This window comes from Culex pipiens, chromosome 3, assembly GCF_016801865.2.
Source record: "Culex pipiens pallens isolate TS chromosome 3, TS_CPP_V2, whole genome shotgun sequence".
Lineage (NCBI taxonomy): Eukaryota > Metazoa > Arthropoda > Insecta > Diptera > Culicidae > Culex > Culex pipiens.
The window spans coordinates 1333646-1353265 of record NC_068939.1 but is presented as its reverse complement, the minus strand read 5'-3'; the positions used below and the strand labels follow the sequence as shown (position 1 = coordinate 1353265).

General features: G+C 37.1%; 2 protein-coding genes across 8 annotated transcripts in view; one reads left to right on the top strand and one right to left on the bottom strand.

Annotated features, from left to right (window-relative positions):
* The window catches only part of LOC120428400 (elongation of very long chain fatty acids protein 7-like), a 318557-nt gene that overhangs the window by 63053 nt on the left and 235884 nt on the right, over positions 1-19620 (top strand). The window lies entirely within an intron of this gene.
* On the bottom strand, positions 1600-15759 carry LOC120423014 (circadian locomoter output cycles protein kaput). Of its 7 annotated transcripts, none has more exons than XM_039586650.2 (7): positions 15654-15759; positions 6858-7140; positions 6468-6798; positions 6196-6412; positions 5822-6133; positions 5290-5759; positions 1600-2935 (listed from the first exon to the last, which is right to left on the bottom strand). In XM_039586650.2, exons 2-7 carry the CDS (start codon positions 6896-6898, stop codon positions 1826-1828), a joined length of 2481 nt encoding a protein of 826 aa, XP_039442584.1. In that variant the 5' UTR covers positions 6899-7140; positions 15654-15759; the 3' UTR covers positions 1600-1825. The 7 variants fall into 7 exon arrangements, with proteins under 7 accessions (XP_039442584.1, XP_039442585.1, XP_039442579.1 ...); XM_039586651.2 differs by lacking the exon at positions 15654-15759 and adding an exon at positions 15265-15411; XM_039586645.2 differs by lacking the exon at positions 15654-15759 and adding an exon at positions 14077-14935.

Genomic DNA, 19620 nt, shown 5'->3' with positions numbered 1-19620 from the left:
TTTCAGTTTCGTTTGCACAGCCTGCTACTTCCATCCAAATATTTCCAAAAGTGAGATTCTCTTTGGAAATTTAATGCTCTACAACTTTGTAGAACATACCAAAGCTGTAAAACTCGATCCTGAAATGTTATAAGCGATTTGAAAATGTCGTTTTTGTATGAAAATTGTTTTTTCACCAACTTCAGGCTCAGGTATAAATGGGTTAATCTCAAGCGACAAAATTTGCACAAATGCTTAAAATAACCCAAAAATCGTTTTTCGATTATAGAGCAGGGGGTAATTTTTCAGGACACACTAGTGTCCTATCCGAAATAGGGTGGTCTGATAAAAACCTGAATCAATTTTAGATCGTCACGCTTCAAAGGTGAGTTGAGCTTTTAATGAAAAATACTAAGAGATATTCAAAAACATACACTTACAAATCAAATGAAAAATGTATTCGCTAAATTAAAGGTCTCGGGACCAAAGAGCTCACAGCTGTGCATTTTCAGAAACATTCACGTAACATATTCACAAATAGTAAATATCCATTGATTCCAAGAAAATATTTTTTTGAAAAAAAAAATTATCGGATTTCAGTATATCAATCGAACTTAAAGTACCAAGCTTCTGCATCAAAATGAGTTTCCAGTACATTTTGCCGGAGACGCTAGTGCTTTATTTTCAGTATCCAAAAGCTGGTTCAACAATTTTGAAAAAGTTTATAGAATGTTTTTTGGAGGTAAACAACAAAGGACATTTTTCAAATAATATGTTTTATTTGGAAAAGAATTGGAGAACTAAAAAAAGCGTTCTATAAAATAAATATCACAAAGGTACTTTTTGATTGCTAATTCAATTCAACATGCAAAGCACATTTGTGTGGACTGGATTACCCTCAAATTATTATGAAGACTTCTTGAGTTTTTTTTGATAAGGTCCTATAAACAAATGTAAACATTGAGTGTATCCCGCTTACTCCGATGGACTTTGACATAAGGTGTGAAAGGGATACACTCAATGTTTCCTTTTTTTATAGGACCTTATCAAAAAAAAGTCAAGACTTGTACTTAGGAACCAATAACACAAAAAGAATTCTTCGGACAAAGGGAACGAAATCGTGGCCAACTGCTCGGGTAAGAAAATTTTCTCAACTGAATCAAAACACCGCATCCAATTTCTGGCACATTGAAGCTTTATTTCAGCTTCTAGCTGCAAACTTCTCTCACATCCATAAATACATTTGCCTTCTGCACACAAACGGTAGTCCACATTTGATTAAAACATCATCAGATACTCACTACTTTGGTTAAATTTACATTCACAGATACTCGTTTCTACCTACTGCACGCACTGTTTCGCGCCACCTTCTCACCCTTTTACCTTACAAATAGTACCGCACTGCTGTTAGATTTGGAATGATCTTTCAGTATCACACCGGTTTTCAATTTTCTCCGTGTCGCTCCTACTTGTGCCAAACGTCTATAAACAGCACAAAAAAAATGGACAGCAAATGTATCACTTTTAAGGATTTCAACTATCTATTTGTATTATTTTCGTTACAGTCCCTGTTACGAGTTGGTCGATGAGTGTTTCTTCTTTTTCTTCTTCTTGTCCGCACTACATTCTACACTTTCATTTAGTATATCAAACAACACGTTTATAAAAAATAGCTAGCGGCATCTTAACAAGAAACCGTTTTGTTTTTGTTTTTCACAAGGAATGTATTTTGTATCAAATGCTCCATTTGGTTGGAAAGCTCGTTTGTTGTTATCTACTGACATCTGTTCGACATAAAGCTCTTACATTGTGGTGTGGTGTTGGTTTTAAAAAGTGGATCGGAAATCTAGACGTCACTTCGCGAGTGACTTGTGGAACCACCGGGCGAGTGAAGTGACGAACCCTGCTGCTGCTGACGATGCTGGTGGTGATGGTGAAGAGGATGAATTTGCTGCTGTTGTTGTTGCTGCTGCTGCTGCTGCTGTTCCATGCCGGAAGTGAACAGGACGTGTGCCTGTTCCGATGCCATCTGGTACTGCAGTAGCTCCATACTGTTTCCGGTTCCGGGGAGTTGTTGTGGTTGCTGCTGCTGTTGTGAGGGTTGTGGATGTTGCTGCAGATGGTGGATTGGAACTGGCGTGAGTTGCATGTAGGATGTCCCTTCGCCGGTGGGATCACCGGGTTGTCGGAGTTGGCCGGTATCGGTGAAGTTGAGCTGCTGGTTGGGATGGAAGATCGGTTTCTGGTCCGGTGGTATGCAGAGCTGGGGAAGTGGTTGCTGCTGGGGATTGTTGCCCATGAGACTAGGATGCGTTTGGTACTGGTGACTGCTGTGAGGTGACTGGTGATGTTGAAGGTACGCACTACTGCTACACCTACTGCTGATGTCGTTTGTACTGCTGGAGGCAGACGTGAAAGGGATGGTCACAATCGACGGCAGCAGACCATACCGGGCCATAAGTAATTGTTCCTGAACCCTCCGAAGTTCATCCTGTTGTTGCATTATGAGGTGTTGAAGTTCCTCGTGCTTTCGATGCAGTTGATCCTGGACCTGGTTCTGGGTGGGTGTCAACACTACTCCCCCGGCCGCCGAAGAAATGCTCGAATGGACGGCGAAGGTTGCCGGCGAGGTCGGTGGAATCGGCGATAGCACAGCTGCCGAAGCGTCCGGTGCAAAGGCCGCAACCGGCTGAACTGGGATAGCGGCCAAGCATTGCTGGGGTTCCATGAAGCCGGCCGAGCCGATGATCTGCGTCACCGACGGTGGTGTGATGATTGCGGCCGTCACGGGTGGTCGCAACTGCATTTGCTGGTACGATTCCGCCTGGACCGTTTGCTGAGGATTCGGAAGCATCTGCTGCTGAAGGATGAAGTGAGTCGCCGGCGGCTGGCCACCGTCTTGCGAATGCTGGGACGGCGTCTTTGATTGGTACGAGTTGAAGCGCATTCGGGATTTCTTGAAAATTTGAGAAAAAATATTACAATCACTTTCATTTTTATATTTGAATAAAATAAAATGAAAATTTAAAAATTTTAAAATTCTAAGATTCTACGATTTAAAAATTTTCAAATTTTTAGATTTCTAAATTCCTATAAACCTGAATACCTAAACTCCTTCATTTAAAATAAGAAAATTCAAAATTTCAAAATTCGGAGATTCATAAATTTTTAAATTCCTACGTTCCTAAATTCTTCTTAAATAACTAAATTAAAAAAAACTTAACTACTAAATATCATGCTCCAAAAATCATAAATTCCTAAATTCCTTAATTCTTAAAAAACTAAATTCATAACCAAAATTCCTAAATGCATAAATTATTCAATTCCTAGAATCAGAAATTCCTGAATTCATACGTTCCTGAATTCCTAAATTACTGAATTCCTACAGAACTGAATTCAAAAGCAAAATTTTAAAATTCCTAAATACCTATAAACATGAACACCTAAATTCCTAAATTTAAAAATAAGAATATTAAAAAAAACTAAATATCGAAATTCGGAGATTCTAAGATTCCGAACATCCTAAAATCCTAAATTCCAAATCCTAAATTCCTAAATTCCTACGTTCCTAAATTCCTAAATTCTTCTTTTAAATAACTAAATTCAAAACCAAAATTACTTAATTACTTAACACAAGGCACCATAAATCCTAAATTCCTAAATTCTTAAATTCCTAAATTACTAAATTTCTAAATTCCGATATTCCGAAATTCCTTAATTCTTAATTCACTAAGTTCAAAAATAAAATTCCTTAACTATTCAATTCCTAAAATCCGAAATGCCAGAATTCCTACGTTCCTAAATTCCTAAATTCTTGAATTCTTAAATAACTAAATTTAAAAACAAAATTCCTTGATTACTAAATTCCTTAATTTCGAAAAACTTTAAATCCTAATTTCCAAAAATTCCAAAATTCCTACTTTCCTAACTTCCTAAATTCCTTAATTACGAAATTTCTAAATTCCTGAATTCCTAAATTCCTAAATTTCTAAACTCCTGAATTCCTAAATTCCTAAAATTCCTGAATTCGTAAATTATTCAATTTTTAAATAACTAAATTCAAAAATCAAATTCTTACACTCCTAAATTCCTAAATTCCTGAATTCCTGAATTCCTAAATTCCTGAATTCCTGAATTCCTGAATTCCTAAATTCCTAAATTCCTCAATACCCTAAAATCCCGAATTTCTAAATTCCTGAACTCTTACTAAATTCCTAATTTCCTGAATTCTTAAATTTCTAAATTCTCAAACTCCTGAATTCCTAAATTCCTAAATTCCTGAATTCCTGAATTATTTAATTCTTAAATAACTAAATTCAAAAACCAAATTCCTACACTCCTAAATTCCTGAAATCTTCAATTCCTTAACTATAAAATTCCTAAAATCCTCAATTCCTTAACTATCAAATTCCTAAAATCCTCAATTCCTAAATTACTGAACTCTTACTAAATTCCTAAATTATTAAACTCCAAAATTATTAAATTCCTAAATTAACATATTTCTTAATTCTTAAATTCCTAAATCCCTAAATTCATGAATTCCTAAATTCCTGAATTCCTAAATTCACAAATTCCTAAATTCCTAAATTCCTGAACTCTTACTAAATTCCTAAATTTCTAAATTCCTATCCTGAATTCCTAAATTCCTAAATTTCTGAATTCCTGAATTATTTAAATAACTAAATTCGAAAACCAAATTCCTACACTCCTAAATTCCTAAATTCCTCAAATTCTGAATTCCTAAATAACTAAACTCTTACTAAATTCCTAAATTATTAAACTCCTAAATTATTAAATTCTATTAATTAATTAATTTCTTAATTCCGAAATTCCTAAATTCCTAAATTCCTGAATTCCTAAATTCACAAATTCCTAAATTCCTAAATTATTAAATTCTTAGATTCCTAAATTCTTTAATTCTTAAATTCCTAAATTCCTCAATTCCTTAATTATCAAATTCCTAAAATCTTAAAATCCTGAATTCCTAAATTCCTGAACTCTTACTTAATTCCTAAATTATAAAATTCCTAAATTCACAAATTCTTCAATTCCTAAATTACTTAATTCCTGAATTCCCAAATTCAAAATTCTTAAATAGCATAATTTCATAATTCTAAATGTTTATTTTTTTAGGTTTTAAAATTTTAGAATTTAATGCTGATGATTTTGAATTTTGAATCGGTTCAGTCTCAATTTTCATTGCAATTTTTAAGATTTTGAAGTTTTTTGTGTTCTTTAAACATTCTTGAACATATGAATTGTGAATTTTGACTGAATTTAAGTAACTCATTAAAAAACTCAAACACTCACCGAGCTATGCGTCGTCATCATGGACTGCCGGCTGGCGTGTGATTCCGCCGACATCGAGGTCGCCGAATCCGAACCCGGTCCCTGGTAGGTGTTGTACCGGTGCCTTCCCCGGGACGACGTTCCCGTGGGTGAACCTCCCGGTGTCGGTGCTATCCGGGACGTTCGTGAACTCTTCGAACTCCACGGCGACGTCGCCAGTAAGCTCTGGGATGATCCGGGTTGAAACTTCCGCTCCACTCCCACGCTCACGCTGTCGGCGTCCTCGGCGAACTTGTTCTCTCCACCAGTTTGGTTCCGGAACTGCTTCATGACGTCTGCGTAACTTACGACCCGATGAGTGCACACGACAAACTCGGGTTTGGAGTTCCACTGGTGGTACGTGATGTAGAACCGTGTCTGCAACCAGATCCACTGCTGACCCTTGGTCAGGAATCGATAGTAGCACGAGGTACCTTCTCCTTTTTGCATCACTGGAAAGGGAGAGATGTTTCGAGTGATTTGTTTTCTAGGATTGAGACAACTGACTACTTACAAGCTTCGTGACAGGACACCACCTTCTCCAAATCATCAAAGTGGTAGTAATCATACCCGGAAGTTCCCAACACTTCGAACGGCAAATACCCGATGATCGGTGGTGCTCGGTGGTCCAGGAAGAGAAATTTCCACTCCAAGCTATGCCTGGAGGTGAACTCGCTCTTGGAGCTGTCCACAATGGACATTTCCCGAATCAGCTGGGGCGTCTGTAATCGTCCCGTACCAACAAAGATTAGCCTCGTGTCGGCGTCGTTCATGTAGGTGCTGAACCTGGACGTGGTCATCAACGAGTCCGCATCCACGTCACTTCCTGAGGGTTGAAATTTAATGTTAGCCAAGATGTTTACCCTTCCAGTCGCCCGTCATACTCACTAAAATACCCGGTAAATTGTACTAGTTCATAGGAAACCTCCGACCGGTAGTCGGCCGTTCCTCGCTTTATGTAACACGCGAACGTGACCTGGTTCTCGCGGGAAATACCAGTCTGCAGTGGATCAACGACGGCGGCCGGATTCAACAAAATGTTGTACAGATCGTTCTGATCATCCTCGTAAACCATGTCGTAGACCGTCATGTTGGACAGATCGCTCTGAAAAGAGGATCATTGTAACAACCTTATAATAGGCCAAAAATCCCAAACTTACCGGCAAGTGTCCCAGCAGCGAGGTGATGCTCTCCGACGCGTAAAACACCCGTCCCGTCGAGGAGAACACGATGATGAACCCGTCCAGCGCCTCCAGGATCAGGTGGGTAAACTCCTCGTTCGAGAGGAACGACGGCTTCCAGTCGGTTTGGATCTCGTGCACGCGAGACCGCACCGCAATCTCGTTGTGGCTCTTGAGAAACGCGATCGTCGACTTGAGCACGGTGCTCTTGTCCATCTTGCGGCTGTTCGAGGACACCATCGAGCTGAGCTCGTTGACGAGCAGGTTGAACTGATCGCGCCGTTTCTTCTCGCTGAGATTGCGAGATTTTCTGCAAGCATATTACTCTGTTAGATTTAAACTTTATTTAGTCACATTTAAGCTCACTACCTTTTCGTATCATCTTTGTCGTCATTATCATCGTCCATCATGGTTGGTGATGGGGGATCAATTTTGACTGTTTCTTAAAGTATTCCCAAGCAACGTTTAAAATTTGTTTCACACTACACTTTGTTCTGTTACAGAAAACACTTTTGTTTGCTTTACACTTATATCTATTTTTTATCACATTTAGTTATCTTTTCCGTTACAAATATAATGCTTGGCACTAAATATTCGATTCACTGTTGTTCTGGGCAATCATTGATTCGTTGGTCATGTTTCATGGAATGTACTGAAAGCAAATACATAATTAATTAAAAAAATACGACAGTCTATTTTAATATAAAGCAGAAGTCGGAAAATCCCAACCACCAGCGGTGGCATCATGTGCGGAATTGGATTTTCATCCATCCATCAGAATGCTCTCCCCAAACGGAATACACAATTACGATATTTGCAGCATCATCACCCCCGTCATCCGATTGCCATTGGAAACCGTCGTAGGTACAAGACTTACACACACAAACACACACGCAGGGACTCGATTGGACTTATCAATCAACCTGGGCTTGTTGAATGCACGACAAACACACTCACAGATAGGGCACTCGCAATGGTGTACGGTGAGGTATCGCATTACAGTGAGGAAAAAATCTGGTGTTGTTATGTCCTTTGGGTTGTTCAAGTCCAAAACTTAGTTTTTTTTTAAATATATTTTTGTCAATCAATCATAATTTTCTTTTTCAACGAGTTTTTGTATTCAATTCGTTATTTTTTAATTGCACAAATCGCTTTCAATTTTTACAGATTTTTAGAGAAAAAGTCTCAAATTACTAATGACTATTTTAAAAAAAAACAAGACGTAAAAATAAATTTAAAACAATCAATTTTAAAATTAAATTTTCATCAAAGAAAATTATTATAACCCATACAAGTCTCCATACAATTTTGGTAGTTGTCCATGCAAGTGTTACGTAAATATTCAAAAAAACTGCAACTTTTAAAGGAATTTTCTGATCAATTTGTTATCTTTGGCAAAGTTGTAGGCAGTGTTGCAAAAGAGTGATAGAAAAGCTATCAATAGATTATCTCTGCACAAAAAATATCCGAGAGTATAGCGGCCGTCACTATAGCTTGTGAGATCTCTTGTTGTGTCTCGTGATTCCCAGCGATGTCACTCTCTCTCTATCACTCCTTCCCTTTTCCTCGACTATGCGCTCTCACCGCTGAGTCTCTAAACCTCTCCGAAAACTGCAATGAGAGAACGCGAGATGGCGATTAGGAGCCGACCACGCATGACGCCCCTTCAAACTGCGTTTGCAAAATTGGGTTTGTGGCGGCTTTTGTGGTTAAACGCTGTTGCGGTAGGATGATCGTGGAAGCGAGAATGAGAGAGAAAAGGAAAATGTCAATCGCGAGTGGGTAAACACGAAATCGTGTTCGGCTATGTTCGGCGCTGAGAGTTTCAATGAAGAGAGAAGAGCAGTTGTATTTGAGGCATGAATATTCAGGCGAGATAATTGTAGTTGCTGAGAGCTGATATTTTGATATTTTAACAACCCTGGTTGTAGGTATATAGGCACACGGAAAAATGTTTTGGCGATTTTTAAATTAACTTTTTTCACAAAAAGTCAATTTCCCATAATTCGTATTTTTTTTTATTTTGGAGATATTTTCAGGAGATCAAAAACCGCAACTGTTGAGCCAAAAAATTTGCTACCGACTTACGAATTTTAACACCCCACCCCCCTCCCCCCTTCAAAATTGGTCTGAAAAATCATGCGGCAAAAAAAAATATTTCCCCAAAGCACTTCAAAATTTACATGAAAATAGAAGTCTAATCAACTGAAAACAATCTAAAATGCATTTTTCTGCATTGATAATCATATTTAGCATGTTTGGGCTTGTTTAAAAATGTTTTGAATTTTTATGAAATTCCAATGTACAGCAGCGCAAAAAAAAATTCCGCAAAAAAAATAAAGTTTTCGTCAATACTTAGATATTTTGGTAACTAATGATGGCAAAACAACTGGTTAAAATGTTGAAACCATGGCTCGTAGTTTCAATATCTACTCTTTTTTTATTTTTTGCACCTCCCCCCCTCCCCCCCCCTCGACTTTGGTCAGAGGGACATAAACTTCAAAAAATATTTGCAACGGCCCAATATTTTATGTATTTGAATTTGCAAACTTTGAACAATATTTGCAACGCTAAAATTCATTGATATTCTGCAAATTTTTGATAGAAGCATAACTGTAATGTGTGTTCAACATATCTAGAGCTTTTTTTTTTTTGAAAAGGTCCTATAAACGTATGAAACACAACAGTTAATACGACCTTTAAAAAAAAAACTCTAGATATAGTGACACTCATATTCCGAAATTTAGAATATCAGGACTGAAATTTGAAATTTAGTTATTTTATTTGATAAGATTTTCTGACCTATTCAACATCACATGGCTTAATTTTCATAAAATTCAATTCAGTTTTGAAGCAGTTTATTTTTGAATCATTTTAAAACCCGTCGGAACCGGTTCCACCGATCTCCGGTGGCCACATCCGGAACAGCTGTAGGAAACAGCGTAATCATGCGACGTATCAAAATTATTGATTTTGAATGGGGACGTAAGTTATACACTCCTCTTTTAAAAACATGATGTTTGATATGTCGCAATAGTGGTTTCAGGTGTTTGCCAAATATCGTCTTCGGATGTTGCCATCGGAGAACCTGAGAACCGGTCAAGGAGCCAAAAATACATCTTTAGGATACTCTCCAACCAAAATAAAGAAGTTTGATACGTCGCATAACTATTTTACACCGTTTGCAAATGTGGTTCCGGATGTGGCCACCGGAGATCAGTGGAACCGGTTCCGATGGATCTTATGGTACCTTCATCAGGGGTGACATTGGGTCTGGGGGGTGAAATTGGATCATACAAAAATGCTGAAATTTGTATGACCGAATCTCACCCCCCAGACCCAATGTCACTCCTGATGACGGTATTTAATGTTATACTAGTATTGTTTTGCATAACTAATAGGATGACAAAAAAAACTTAAAATTTTGTAAAATCTCAAGAGATACCCCTTGGCTCGATTCTTCAGGTAAAAATAAGTAACTGTTCCAATTTTGATTCGAATCAGTTAAGGGATAAAAGTCGCTTTTTATCGTTGAATATTCAAAAAAAATTATGGGAAAAGCAAAAAATTAAAAAATTCCGCAAAAGGTGGCGTTAAATGTGTCGACTGTCGGATCATTGTCAAGTGCGAGTTTCTTATGTAAAATTTTATGACAAACAATTTTGTCAAAAGCCGCAAAACGATCCGAGTTAACTCGGACAAGTTATTAACGAATTAAAGAAGACGTTTTTTTATTATAAGAATTTTTTTCCCAAACTTCAACGATAAAAAGCGACCGATTTCGCTCAAAATATTCACAGTTACTTATTATTGTTACTTAACATGTGGGACAAACTTTAAATGCGTTTCTCTCAGCTTGCTGTGTTTGCATATGGGACATTTATACAAACATGGGCAGTATACCAAATGTCGATTTTTTTTAATGACTTTTCATGTTAGAAGAAAACGTATCAGTTCACAATTGGATAAATCTGATACAAATTCCAAAAATGCGGATCATCCGGTGCCCTGTACTCCGGCCACCGGTCCGTGCAGTGCGATTTTTCATGGTGCAAAAACAAAGCTTTTGATGTACACCATTCGATAATTTGCACAAAATCATGTTGCGGCAACTTTTTGGCCTTTTTCCCACTGTGCAGTGCAGTGTGCAACCTTTCTATGATGTTTTAATTTTTGAAATTTAGATCAATTGGTCGAGTATAAAATAAATAAATATTAAAATTATCTAAATTTGAGTATTATTTTTGAACTCTCAATTTTGTGAGAAAAAAAAATAAATTACCCCCTCTAACATCCCTAATCACACAACGACATTGCAATTTTCCACCACAATAAAGAGCACGCAAATACAGCTTAAAAGTGTGAGTTGTTTTCCTCACACACCAACGCGCGCATTTTTCGCGTTCCATTCGTTGTTTACTCACATCAATTGCAGGTAAAAATACAAACAACAATACTGTCCCAGGAGCCTGAGCCTGAGTGAGTGAGAGAATGCCGAGAGGGTGGTTTATTGTGAGCCGTCATCATCAGTACAAGCACCCATGCAAACAAACAACTTGAAAAAGGAGAATAGGGGAAAAAAGGTGAGGGAGGATGGTGGGAGCGAGGTAAGTAAATATCCTGTTATGAAATCGTTCCACCACCACCCCTCACTGTCGCTGAAAACATTCGCTGACCGCCCTCAATTTGGGGGGTTGCCTTCTGAATCAATATTTACCGGTCCGGTGCGGTCGTCCCTTTGCCCCGTAAAGAAAGTGAAATGCGGTGGAACAAACGTTCGATTGTGTTTGGGGGAAGCCCCTTGTGCAATCGATCCAAGTTGGAAGTTTTGTTCAGCGTTTCACGGTCCAGCTGGAAACGAGTCCCTCTGGCTCGATCAACAGGTCCTTTTGGAAGGTAGATTGTATTCAAATTTTAGATGAGAAAATTGATGAAGCCACTGAGTGCCAATCAATTAACATTTAGATGGAATTGCAGCAAAAATGTTAACTTTTTTAACCTCATTGTTGAGAATTTGATGAATTCACAATAAACATAGCAAAGCAATGGTATATTTTTCTTCAACTGATAAAATTCACTTCAACATTACAACAATGATTAAGAGCGAGTTTTTCACCAATGTGTAACAGGTCGTATCGAGGTGCTCCGATTTTGATGAAACTTTTAGCGTTTATTTGTCTATACATGAGATGAACTTGTGCCAAATATCAGCCCTGTACGACAAAGGGAAGTGGGGTAAAACGGGCAATGAAGTCCAAAATTCCAAAAAATTCGAAAGGTCTTTTGAAGCACTTCAAAATGAGCCATAGACATCCAGGATTGGTTTAACTTTTTCTCATAGCTTTTGCAAATTACTGTTAAAAATAGATTTTTTAATATCTTTTTTGCAAAAACGCTGAAAGTTTCATCCAAATCGTAGCACCTCGATACAACCTCTAGAACAAACCGAGCAATATTTACAAAACATGCCTCTTAACCAACTGGCATCACTGTTATTTAGGGGTCATTCCGAAGTGAAATTTATCTAAAACCTCCAAAAAATCGAGTCTGGACTGTATTGCGTTTGTACAAAATATGTTTTTTTTTTTATAATAAGGCCAATTCAAATGTCGTTTCAAGTTTTTGTCCTCCCTGCCTTCAAAGTATTTAGAATACAATGTGTATTTTTTTATTTCTGCATAAATTATCAAAGAGGCTATAAAACTATTAAGAAATTTTGAATTTTGAGACAACAGATCTAGAAAATTCGCATTCGCATGGAGATGGTGATCTTAGCGGGATACAGACTAGATTTCGTGATGATTGTCCAGCCAGAGTTGCTTAGAAATTGATTAAAGGGAATTAAATTCTGCCCGAACATGACAGACAGCACGATGAAAGCCATCCATTGCCGGCCGCTCCTATCTGCACCATTCGCCGGAAAAAGGATTAGGAGCACAGGAAATGTTGATGCTGAACCTACTTAGAAAAAGGTAGCGAAACCGCAGTCTTTTTTCCAACCCAATTGTGGGACTCGATGAAACTGACCGCTTGACCAAATTTGATCGAATTTAAACAACAAGGCTGCGCAAGTGTCGCGTGGAGTTGGTAGTTGTGAAGGGTGAAGGTCTGGAATTCGCCCTAAGCAAGCGATGCGACCAGCAGGGATGGCAAATGGCAAAAAACCATCGCGAAGCCCTCGTTTGATTTATTACCTTCCAGTTTCAGAATTCACTATAATGATGTATGAAGCAATTGTAGATTTTGTACAAACGAACAATTTTGTAGAACATTGTTTTGTTCCAAAGTGAATGCTGTTGACACTAGAGCGTAAACAATGTCTAAAAATGCCACCATCGGCGTCCCTCACTCGCGATGGTGAGGGGATTTTTGTTTACGCTCTAATGTCAACAGCATTCAGTTTAGAACAAAACAATGTTGTACAAAGTTGTTCATTAGTAAAATATCTACAAGTGCTCCATACATGATTATAGTAAATTCCTTAACTGGAAGGAAATAAATTAAAAAAGCTTTTTAGAGGCCCATCGGCAAATACCTTCCCTGGCGACCAGTGGCATAAATGAGGTTCAGGGTTGAAATGTTACCTCAAGGCAAGCAATGGGATGCTGCTGTTGAGACAATTCCCGTTTAATCATGGTGGTAAACATAGTATTTTTATCTCATTAATTTTCAAGGCATGCAATAAGATGCTGCTGTTGAGACCGTTGTCATTAAGGTGGAGAATGGTTAAAATTTTATCCCGACGCGAATATGTGTTTACAATCCCATATTGGACAGCCGGTTGTGGAAATATGGGATCATATGAAGGAATTCAAACTTCATACAAACAACTGAAATAATATGAAGAGCATTGTGTAATCATGGTAAAACATTTTGAAAATTAGACATAAAATATTTTTTTTTTCAACCCAATCTTGATTTTTCAAGAATTAGTAACTCTGTGAAATGAATTTAATTAACTTGTGCCATAGCTCAAATGGTGACATTTTTTGTCATCTTAAGCATATCAAAAATTAAGAATTTTAAAAATTGTTATTTTGTTCAATTAATTTTTGAGTAAAAACTCGAATTTAAGAAAAATATGTTTTTTTTTTCAAATCATATTTTTTTATTTGATAGCTCCTAAGCAAAACCAACAACTTTCCCAAAGACACCAAATCGAATCCTTTCTCAAGATATAGATTTTTGATTATTTCATCAATTAGATTTTTATATTGGACAGCTGTCAAAATTGAACGGAAGCTTTTATGGACGGACAAATGATGCAAAATTACTTCTTTGGTCATAGAAAAAGTACATGAAAAGTTTCATCCAAATAAAAAAAAATAGGAATTTCCAAAAAAATTGGTCATTCTTGGCGATTTCAGGGATTTTAATTTTTAAAAGTCGTTTAAAACTCAAAAAAATTCAAATTTAATAAAAGGGTCTAACATTACACATCAATCAAATATTTTGCTGTAATCGTGAAAAGAAGAGTTGTTCCGCATTATTCCGCACTTTTATATAGTATTTATTTGTTTAGATTTATACTAAGAAACATTTTCTAATGATTTTTAGCTCAAAACTAACATATTGGCGCCACTCACACACTTTGATTTACCAATCCATATCCTGTTTTTGTTCCTTTCTTCCGCCGGAAATATTTGTTTTCTTTTCCATTGCCTACCTGGTCACATTCGTTGCGTCGTCGTAACATATGGTTCTTATTGAATAACTTAATTACCCAACGCCAACTGCGATGACTTTTCCACCTGTCCACAGTCCGACCACCCGTTTTCCCCTTCTTCCTGCCCTCCCACAACCCCCTCGCACACGCGTAGCCTGCTTTGCCACCTCAGCAATCAGGATCTTGGACCGCCAAACTGTGCGATGTCTACTGGGTAAAATTTCTACTTTAACACTCGTTGATTCAGCACCTTTCGCACACAAATTCCAACACTTTGGCACACCTGGACACTTGCGGAAGCAGCTTTCGCCAAATTCCGGCACTTTTAGGCACTATTTCACCACTTTGGCCGGAGGAAAAACACCACCCCAAATTGAAAATTACACAATAATTTCCGCCATCATGGCCGCGCAACGGCGCGTCAACGGCAATACGCACACATCCAAACGCTCGGTCTACTACGATCAACACACAGTCAACGGTTTTGCTTAGTAGGTACAACTTGCCGCGGAACCCTCGAAGCAAACTGTTGCATTCAGGCGCGGGCGCGCTGCTGGAGTGTGCGTTCCAAGCTGCACTTGCAAATATGCACTTTTATTTACACACGTTTTGTTGTGGTGTGCATCGGCGATAGACAACTTCCACCCGGGGAATAGTTGTCGTTTCTAAACGCTCGAACTAGAATTCAATGTCTCTCGCTCAATCGCATGAGAACGCCCTGTTGCACTTTTAGACTAATACACTCACTTGTTGCACTTTCTAACACAGAAACGAAATGTTTTGAAAATTGTTTGTTCCATGAAGAAGCTTTCACTATTCAAAGTTATCTTTTTTATTTGCATTGAAAAAAATAAAATTATGAATCAATAGCATAAAAAATAACTGTTCTCATGTTTGCCTTAACAATTTTGAAATTTAGCATCTTCATAATTTTGCCACACAGTGTAATATGTACAAAACTGCAACTAGTCGCCGTCGTCATACTAGAGCCAGCAAGCAAAGCTGTCCTCTGTGGCACGATGCATACGTCACTGGCGCGAACGGGTCGCTTATCTAGTGTATTGTGTTACATGCACTAGACCTCATTTGATCAATTTACTATACACTCACTCGACTTATGCACAGATGCAAGCGCCAAACTCGCGGATGTTTTTTCTCTACGTTTGTTTTCAGCAACATTAATTACACCACCATCGTCATCACCGCTGTTTTTCCACCCGTTCTCTAATCAGTTGAGCACAATTTTTCATTTCATTTCTTTACACATTCTTTCGGGCGATCCTTGGAAACGCAACTTTTCCTTTTGTTGTGACGAATTTTTCCACAATTTTTCCGCGCAATAGGCCTGGGGAGAATTTGAATGGTTTCCCCCAAAACGTAACGAAGTATGCTTTGAAAAATCTGATTCTTAAGATTAATTATTTTTCTCCCCCTTTTGGATGGTGAACCAGCTGGGGCTTCCGAATTTCGCGGGTGTTAGGACGAAGCGGAGAAAATACCTGTTCATATTTTTTCAAGACTTTTTTTTCGTTTTCTAACACGGACACACGGAACAGCGAGGGAAAGAAAAACGTGCCGAACGCGACCGAATCCGATTGGCGACTGAGTAGGCTCTTTCCAGCTGGGGGTGATGTTAGCTCAACGAATGGGGTTTCAAGAGTTTGTGTGACTTGCTCAGTTAGTATGATTATTTTTTATTTGTTTTAGAGTATTCATATTATTATTATTGTGTGTTTCATATGTTAATAGGACCTTTAAAAAAACTCTAGACGTGCGAAAAAACGTACACTTACGATAATTTTTTGGATTGTCTGCAACAGCGACGAACCACTCTAATTATCCATACAAACTATGAAGAAAAAACCATTCGACCTAGTTTAAGAGCGAGTTTTTCACCGATGTGAAACAGGTCGTATCGAGGTGCTCCGATTTGGATGAAACTTTCAGGGTTTGTTTGTCTATACATGAGATGAACTCATGCCAAATATGAGCCCTCTACGACAAAGGGAAGTGGGGTAAAACGGGCATTGAAGTTTGAGGTCCAAAAAACATGAAAAATCTTAAAATTGCTCGCATTTCCGTAAAACTTCATCAATTCCAACTCTCTTAGATGCATTCGAAAGGTATTTTGAAGCCCTTCAAAATGTGCTATAGACATCCAGGATTGGTTTGACTTTTTCTCATAGCTTTTGCAAATTACTGTTAAAAATGGATTTTTTTAAAACTTTAATAACTTTTGGCAACAGCCTCCAACACCCATACTCCCATAGGTCAAAAGTTAGGGAATTTTATGGACTATAAGCTTACGTTATTAACTTTTTGGCCAATCGCAGTTTTTCTCATAGTTTTACGATTTTTCTAGAACAAACATTTTACAACGTTAGTTTTTGCCCTGTAGGCCTCCATAGTGGCACTTTTTGGTCTCAATTTTGCCATATTCGGAATCCTCAGAAAATTTAACATTAGATTGAGGTGTTGGAATTTTGAATTTGATTGGAAAAAATGCCATTTAGAATTAATTAAAATATTATTTAGCATTTTGTCGGATTAGGGGTAAAACAGGTTTTCGCCTACTTGATACAGCATTTGACGTATTGATCATAGGGTAAATAAGATCTATTTCTTTTTTCACAAAAATGTTTTATTTAATTATTTTTTAAATCAAAATTACAACTCCAATACTTCTAACTTACGTGAAATTGTCCGAGGATTCCGAATATGACAAAATTGAGACCAAAAAGTGCCATCTTCTGGGCCTACAGGGCAAAAACTAACGTTGTAAAATGTTTGTTCTAGAAAAATCGTAAAACTATGAGAAAAACTGCGATTGGCCAAAAAGTTAATACCGTAGGACTAAAACCATGCAATTCCCTAACTTTTGACCTATGGGAGTATGGGTGTTGGAGGCTGTTGCCAAAAGTTATTAAGGTTTTAAAAAAATCCATTTTTAACAGTAATTTGCAAAAGCTATGAGAAAAAGTCAAACCAATCCTGGATGTCTATAGCACATTTTGAAGGGCTTCACAATACCTTTCGAATGCATCTAAGAGAGTTGGAATTGATGAAGTTTTACGGAAATGCGAGCAATTTTAAGATTTTTCATGTTTTTTGGACCTCAAACTTCAATGCCCGTTTTACCCCACTTCCCTTTGTCGTAGAGGGCTCATATTTGGCATGAGTTCATCTCATGTATAGACAAACAAACCCTGAAAGTTTCATCCAAATCGGAGCACCTCGATACGACCTCTAGAACAAACCGAGCAGAATCTACAAATACTGCCTCTTAAATAATTTTGAAAAATTAAAAAAGCACGCGTTGCTGGGGACTTCAAACTTTATGTTTCCCTTGGAATTGAGGTTGTGCAGTCCTTTTTGCCCATTTTGCGATCAGGGGCAGTACAGGGGCCTATGGTTTATTTTTGAAAAATAAAATAAAAATAGAAATACAAAATCTAAACTGTTTGAAAAATATTCACCAAAAATAACACAATGGGCAAATTGTTTTGTTAAATTGAAACTATCCTGAACCTGTGAAAAAACATAAATTAACTTACCTTCAGTTTCTTTGAATTGAAATTTGAACATGAGAGTATAACAAAAATTATTGCCCGTTAACATTAGAGGCTTGATTCGTTAGGCAAACTGAGCCCAAATCCCAAATTAGAGCTTGATTGGACGTAATCGGAGCTTTTTTGTTCTAAAAAATCATTTATTTTGGAAATTTGTTCCGTTTGGTCCGGTTAAGGGTCACATAAGTCCCTTTGAAAACTCTTAAGTTTGTTAGAGTGCTTTAGAAGTTATACACAAAACTATAATTGTGGTTGATACAAATCATGGTTGATATCCACATAACCCCAAATATTTCAACAAAAAAAAATATAAAAATTAAATTTTCCGGTTTCAACATACGAATGACAAATGTGATTAAAACTAGATTTTACATCAGTCCAGTTGTTTTGCAATCATCAATGCTCAGTATTGATGATTTATTGTTCAAAAAAATTACATTTCAAATTAATTTCTTGGTATTTCCAGTAATTTTTTTTAAGGTTAACACTAAAATGTTTGCCCCGAATTTTTTGGGCCCTTTTTGAAGGGGGAGGGAGGGGGGCGAAATGAACATTGAAAAATATTTGCAACGGCTTTATTAACTTTATATCCTTAGTTAAGTGCAGTGAAAACTCCATGATTGTTGTTGAAGGATTTCCAATGTTTTCAATTGTTTGTACTACAAGGTACAGAGTTCTTCGTTTTTATTCTGTAGAAATCTTCTGTACGCGGAGTCGTAACGTTTTGTAGTTGGTCGATTTCTGTGGAACGACGCAACACTTTGCAACCTTTTGGAAGCAATTTATACGTCTTGCGAGATCTACAAATCGCTTTTATTTTGTTTTAGTTGAACAAAATTGGTCGAAAAAGGCGCAAAGCCTTCGCTTTTGGAGGGACCCATCACAAAATAACAAAGTCGACTTCACATCATTCTAAGCTTAAAAATTACCCACAAATTTATTCTGGAAATTTCCATTGGACCACGATGTCTTTCAACTCTCAGAATGAGAACTGAAATTCATAGATAAGTGATCTATGTTCTGTACCTATGTATTAAATTTAAATAAGTGCATTCTCTTATCAATCCTTTTTTTTTACTGACGGATTTGTAAAATTAAATTGTAATACTTTTCAACCCGAACCTATCCCTAGACGAACTTTGATCTAAAACACAACTCAACATTTTTCAAGTTTATGTCAGTAAAGCTTCAGTTTTGTCATATTATGATAGATTTGGGCTCCCTGAACACGCTCCAATCGACAGAATTTAATCTGCTATGTAACCGTTTTAAGAAACCAAGCGTCTCCATTGATTTCTCATTCTTAGAATGTATCCATGGAGGCGCCTGGCAATTTGTTCCTGGATCCTGGATGTTTAATGGTGAACCATTGTGAGTCATATTCGATCACAGAAAGAAGGAGAGCAAGTGAAAGGGAGGAGTTTTGAGTTATTGGGACGCTTGGTTGCAATGTTTTAAGTTCTATTCCATGGCAAAAAAAAAGCAAATAGATTATTTTTTAAAAAGTGAATGGACAATACTCGTGTTAGTTTTTGAAAGGTTCTAAGCACCAGTTGTAAACAAAGCTGTAAACAAAAATGCTTTGAAATGTTCATCTTGAATAATGAAAATTTGATTTCTTTCGGAGTTATATAGAACCCATAACAGTCAAAATATAATGATAAGAAGATGTAAAAAATCCCCAATAAATTAAAGTATAATAAAATTGTTTCAAATTAATGAGATGTTTTCGAATATTCTTTCAAATATATTCAAGTTTTAAAAAAATAGTTTTTTTATTGTTTTTAGTTTTTTGAATGTTTTGATAAATAAAATCATTTGCATAGATCTCCTTGGATGCGAAATTAATAAATTGTGCAATTTTCATAAACTCAAAATTTGCATATTTTCTGTAATT

Excerpts from the sequence above, each read along its gene's own strand:
- LOC120423014 (XM_039586650.2), bottom strand. The coding sequence starts at position 6,898 with ATGATGGACGATGATAATGACGACAAAGATGATACGAAAAG. Across the intron at positions 6,799-6,857 it reads GACAAAGATGATACGAAAAG|AAAATCTCGCAATCTCAGCG; the intron begins GTAGTGAGCTTA and ends ATATGCTTGCAG. Across the intron at positions 5,760-5,821 it reads GGTGTCCTGTCACGAAGCTT|TGATGCAAAAAGGAGAAGGT; the intron begins GTAAGTAGTCAG and ends CTCCCTTTCCAG.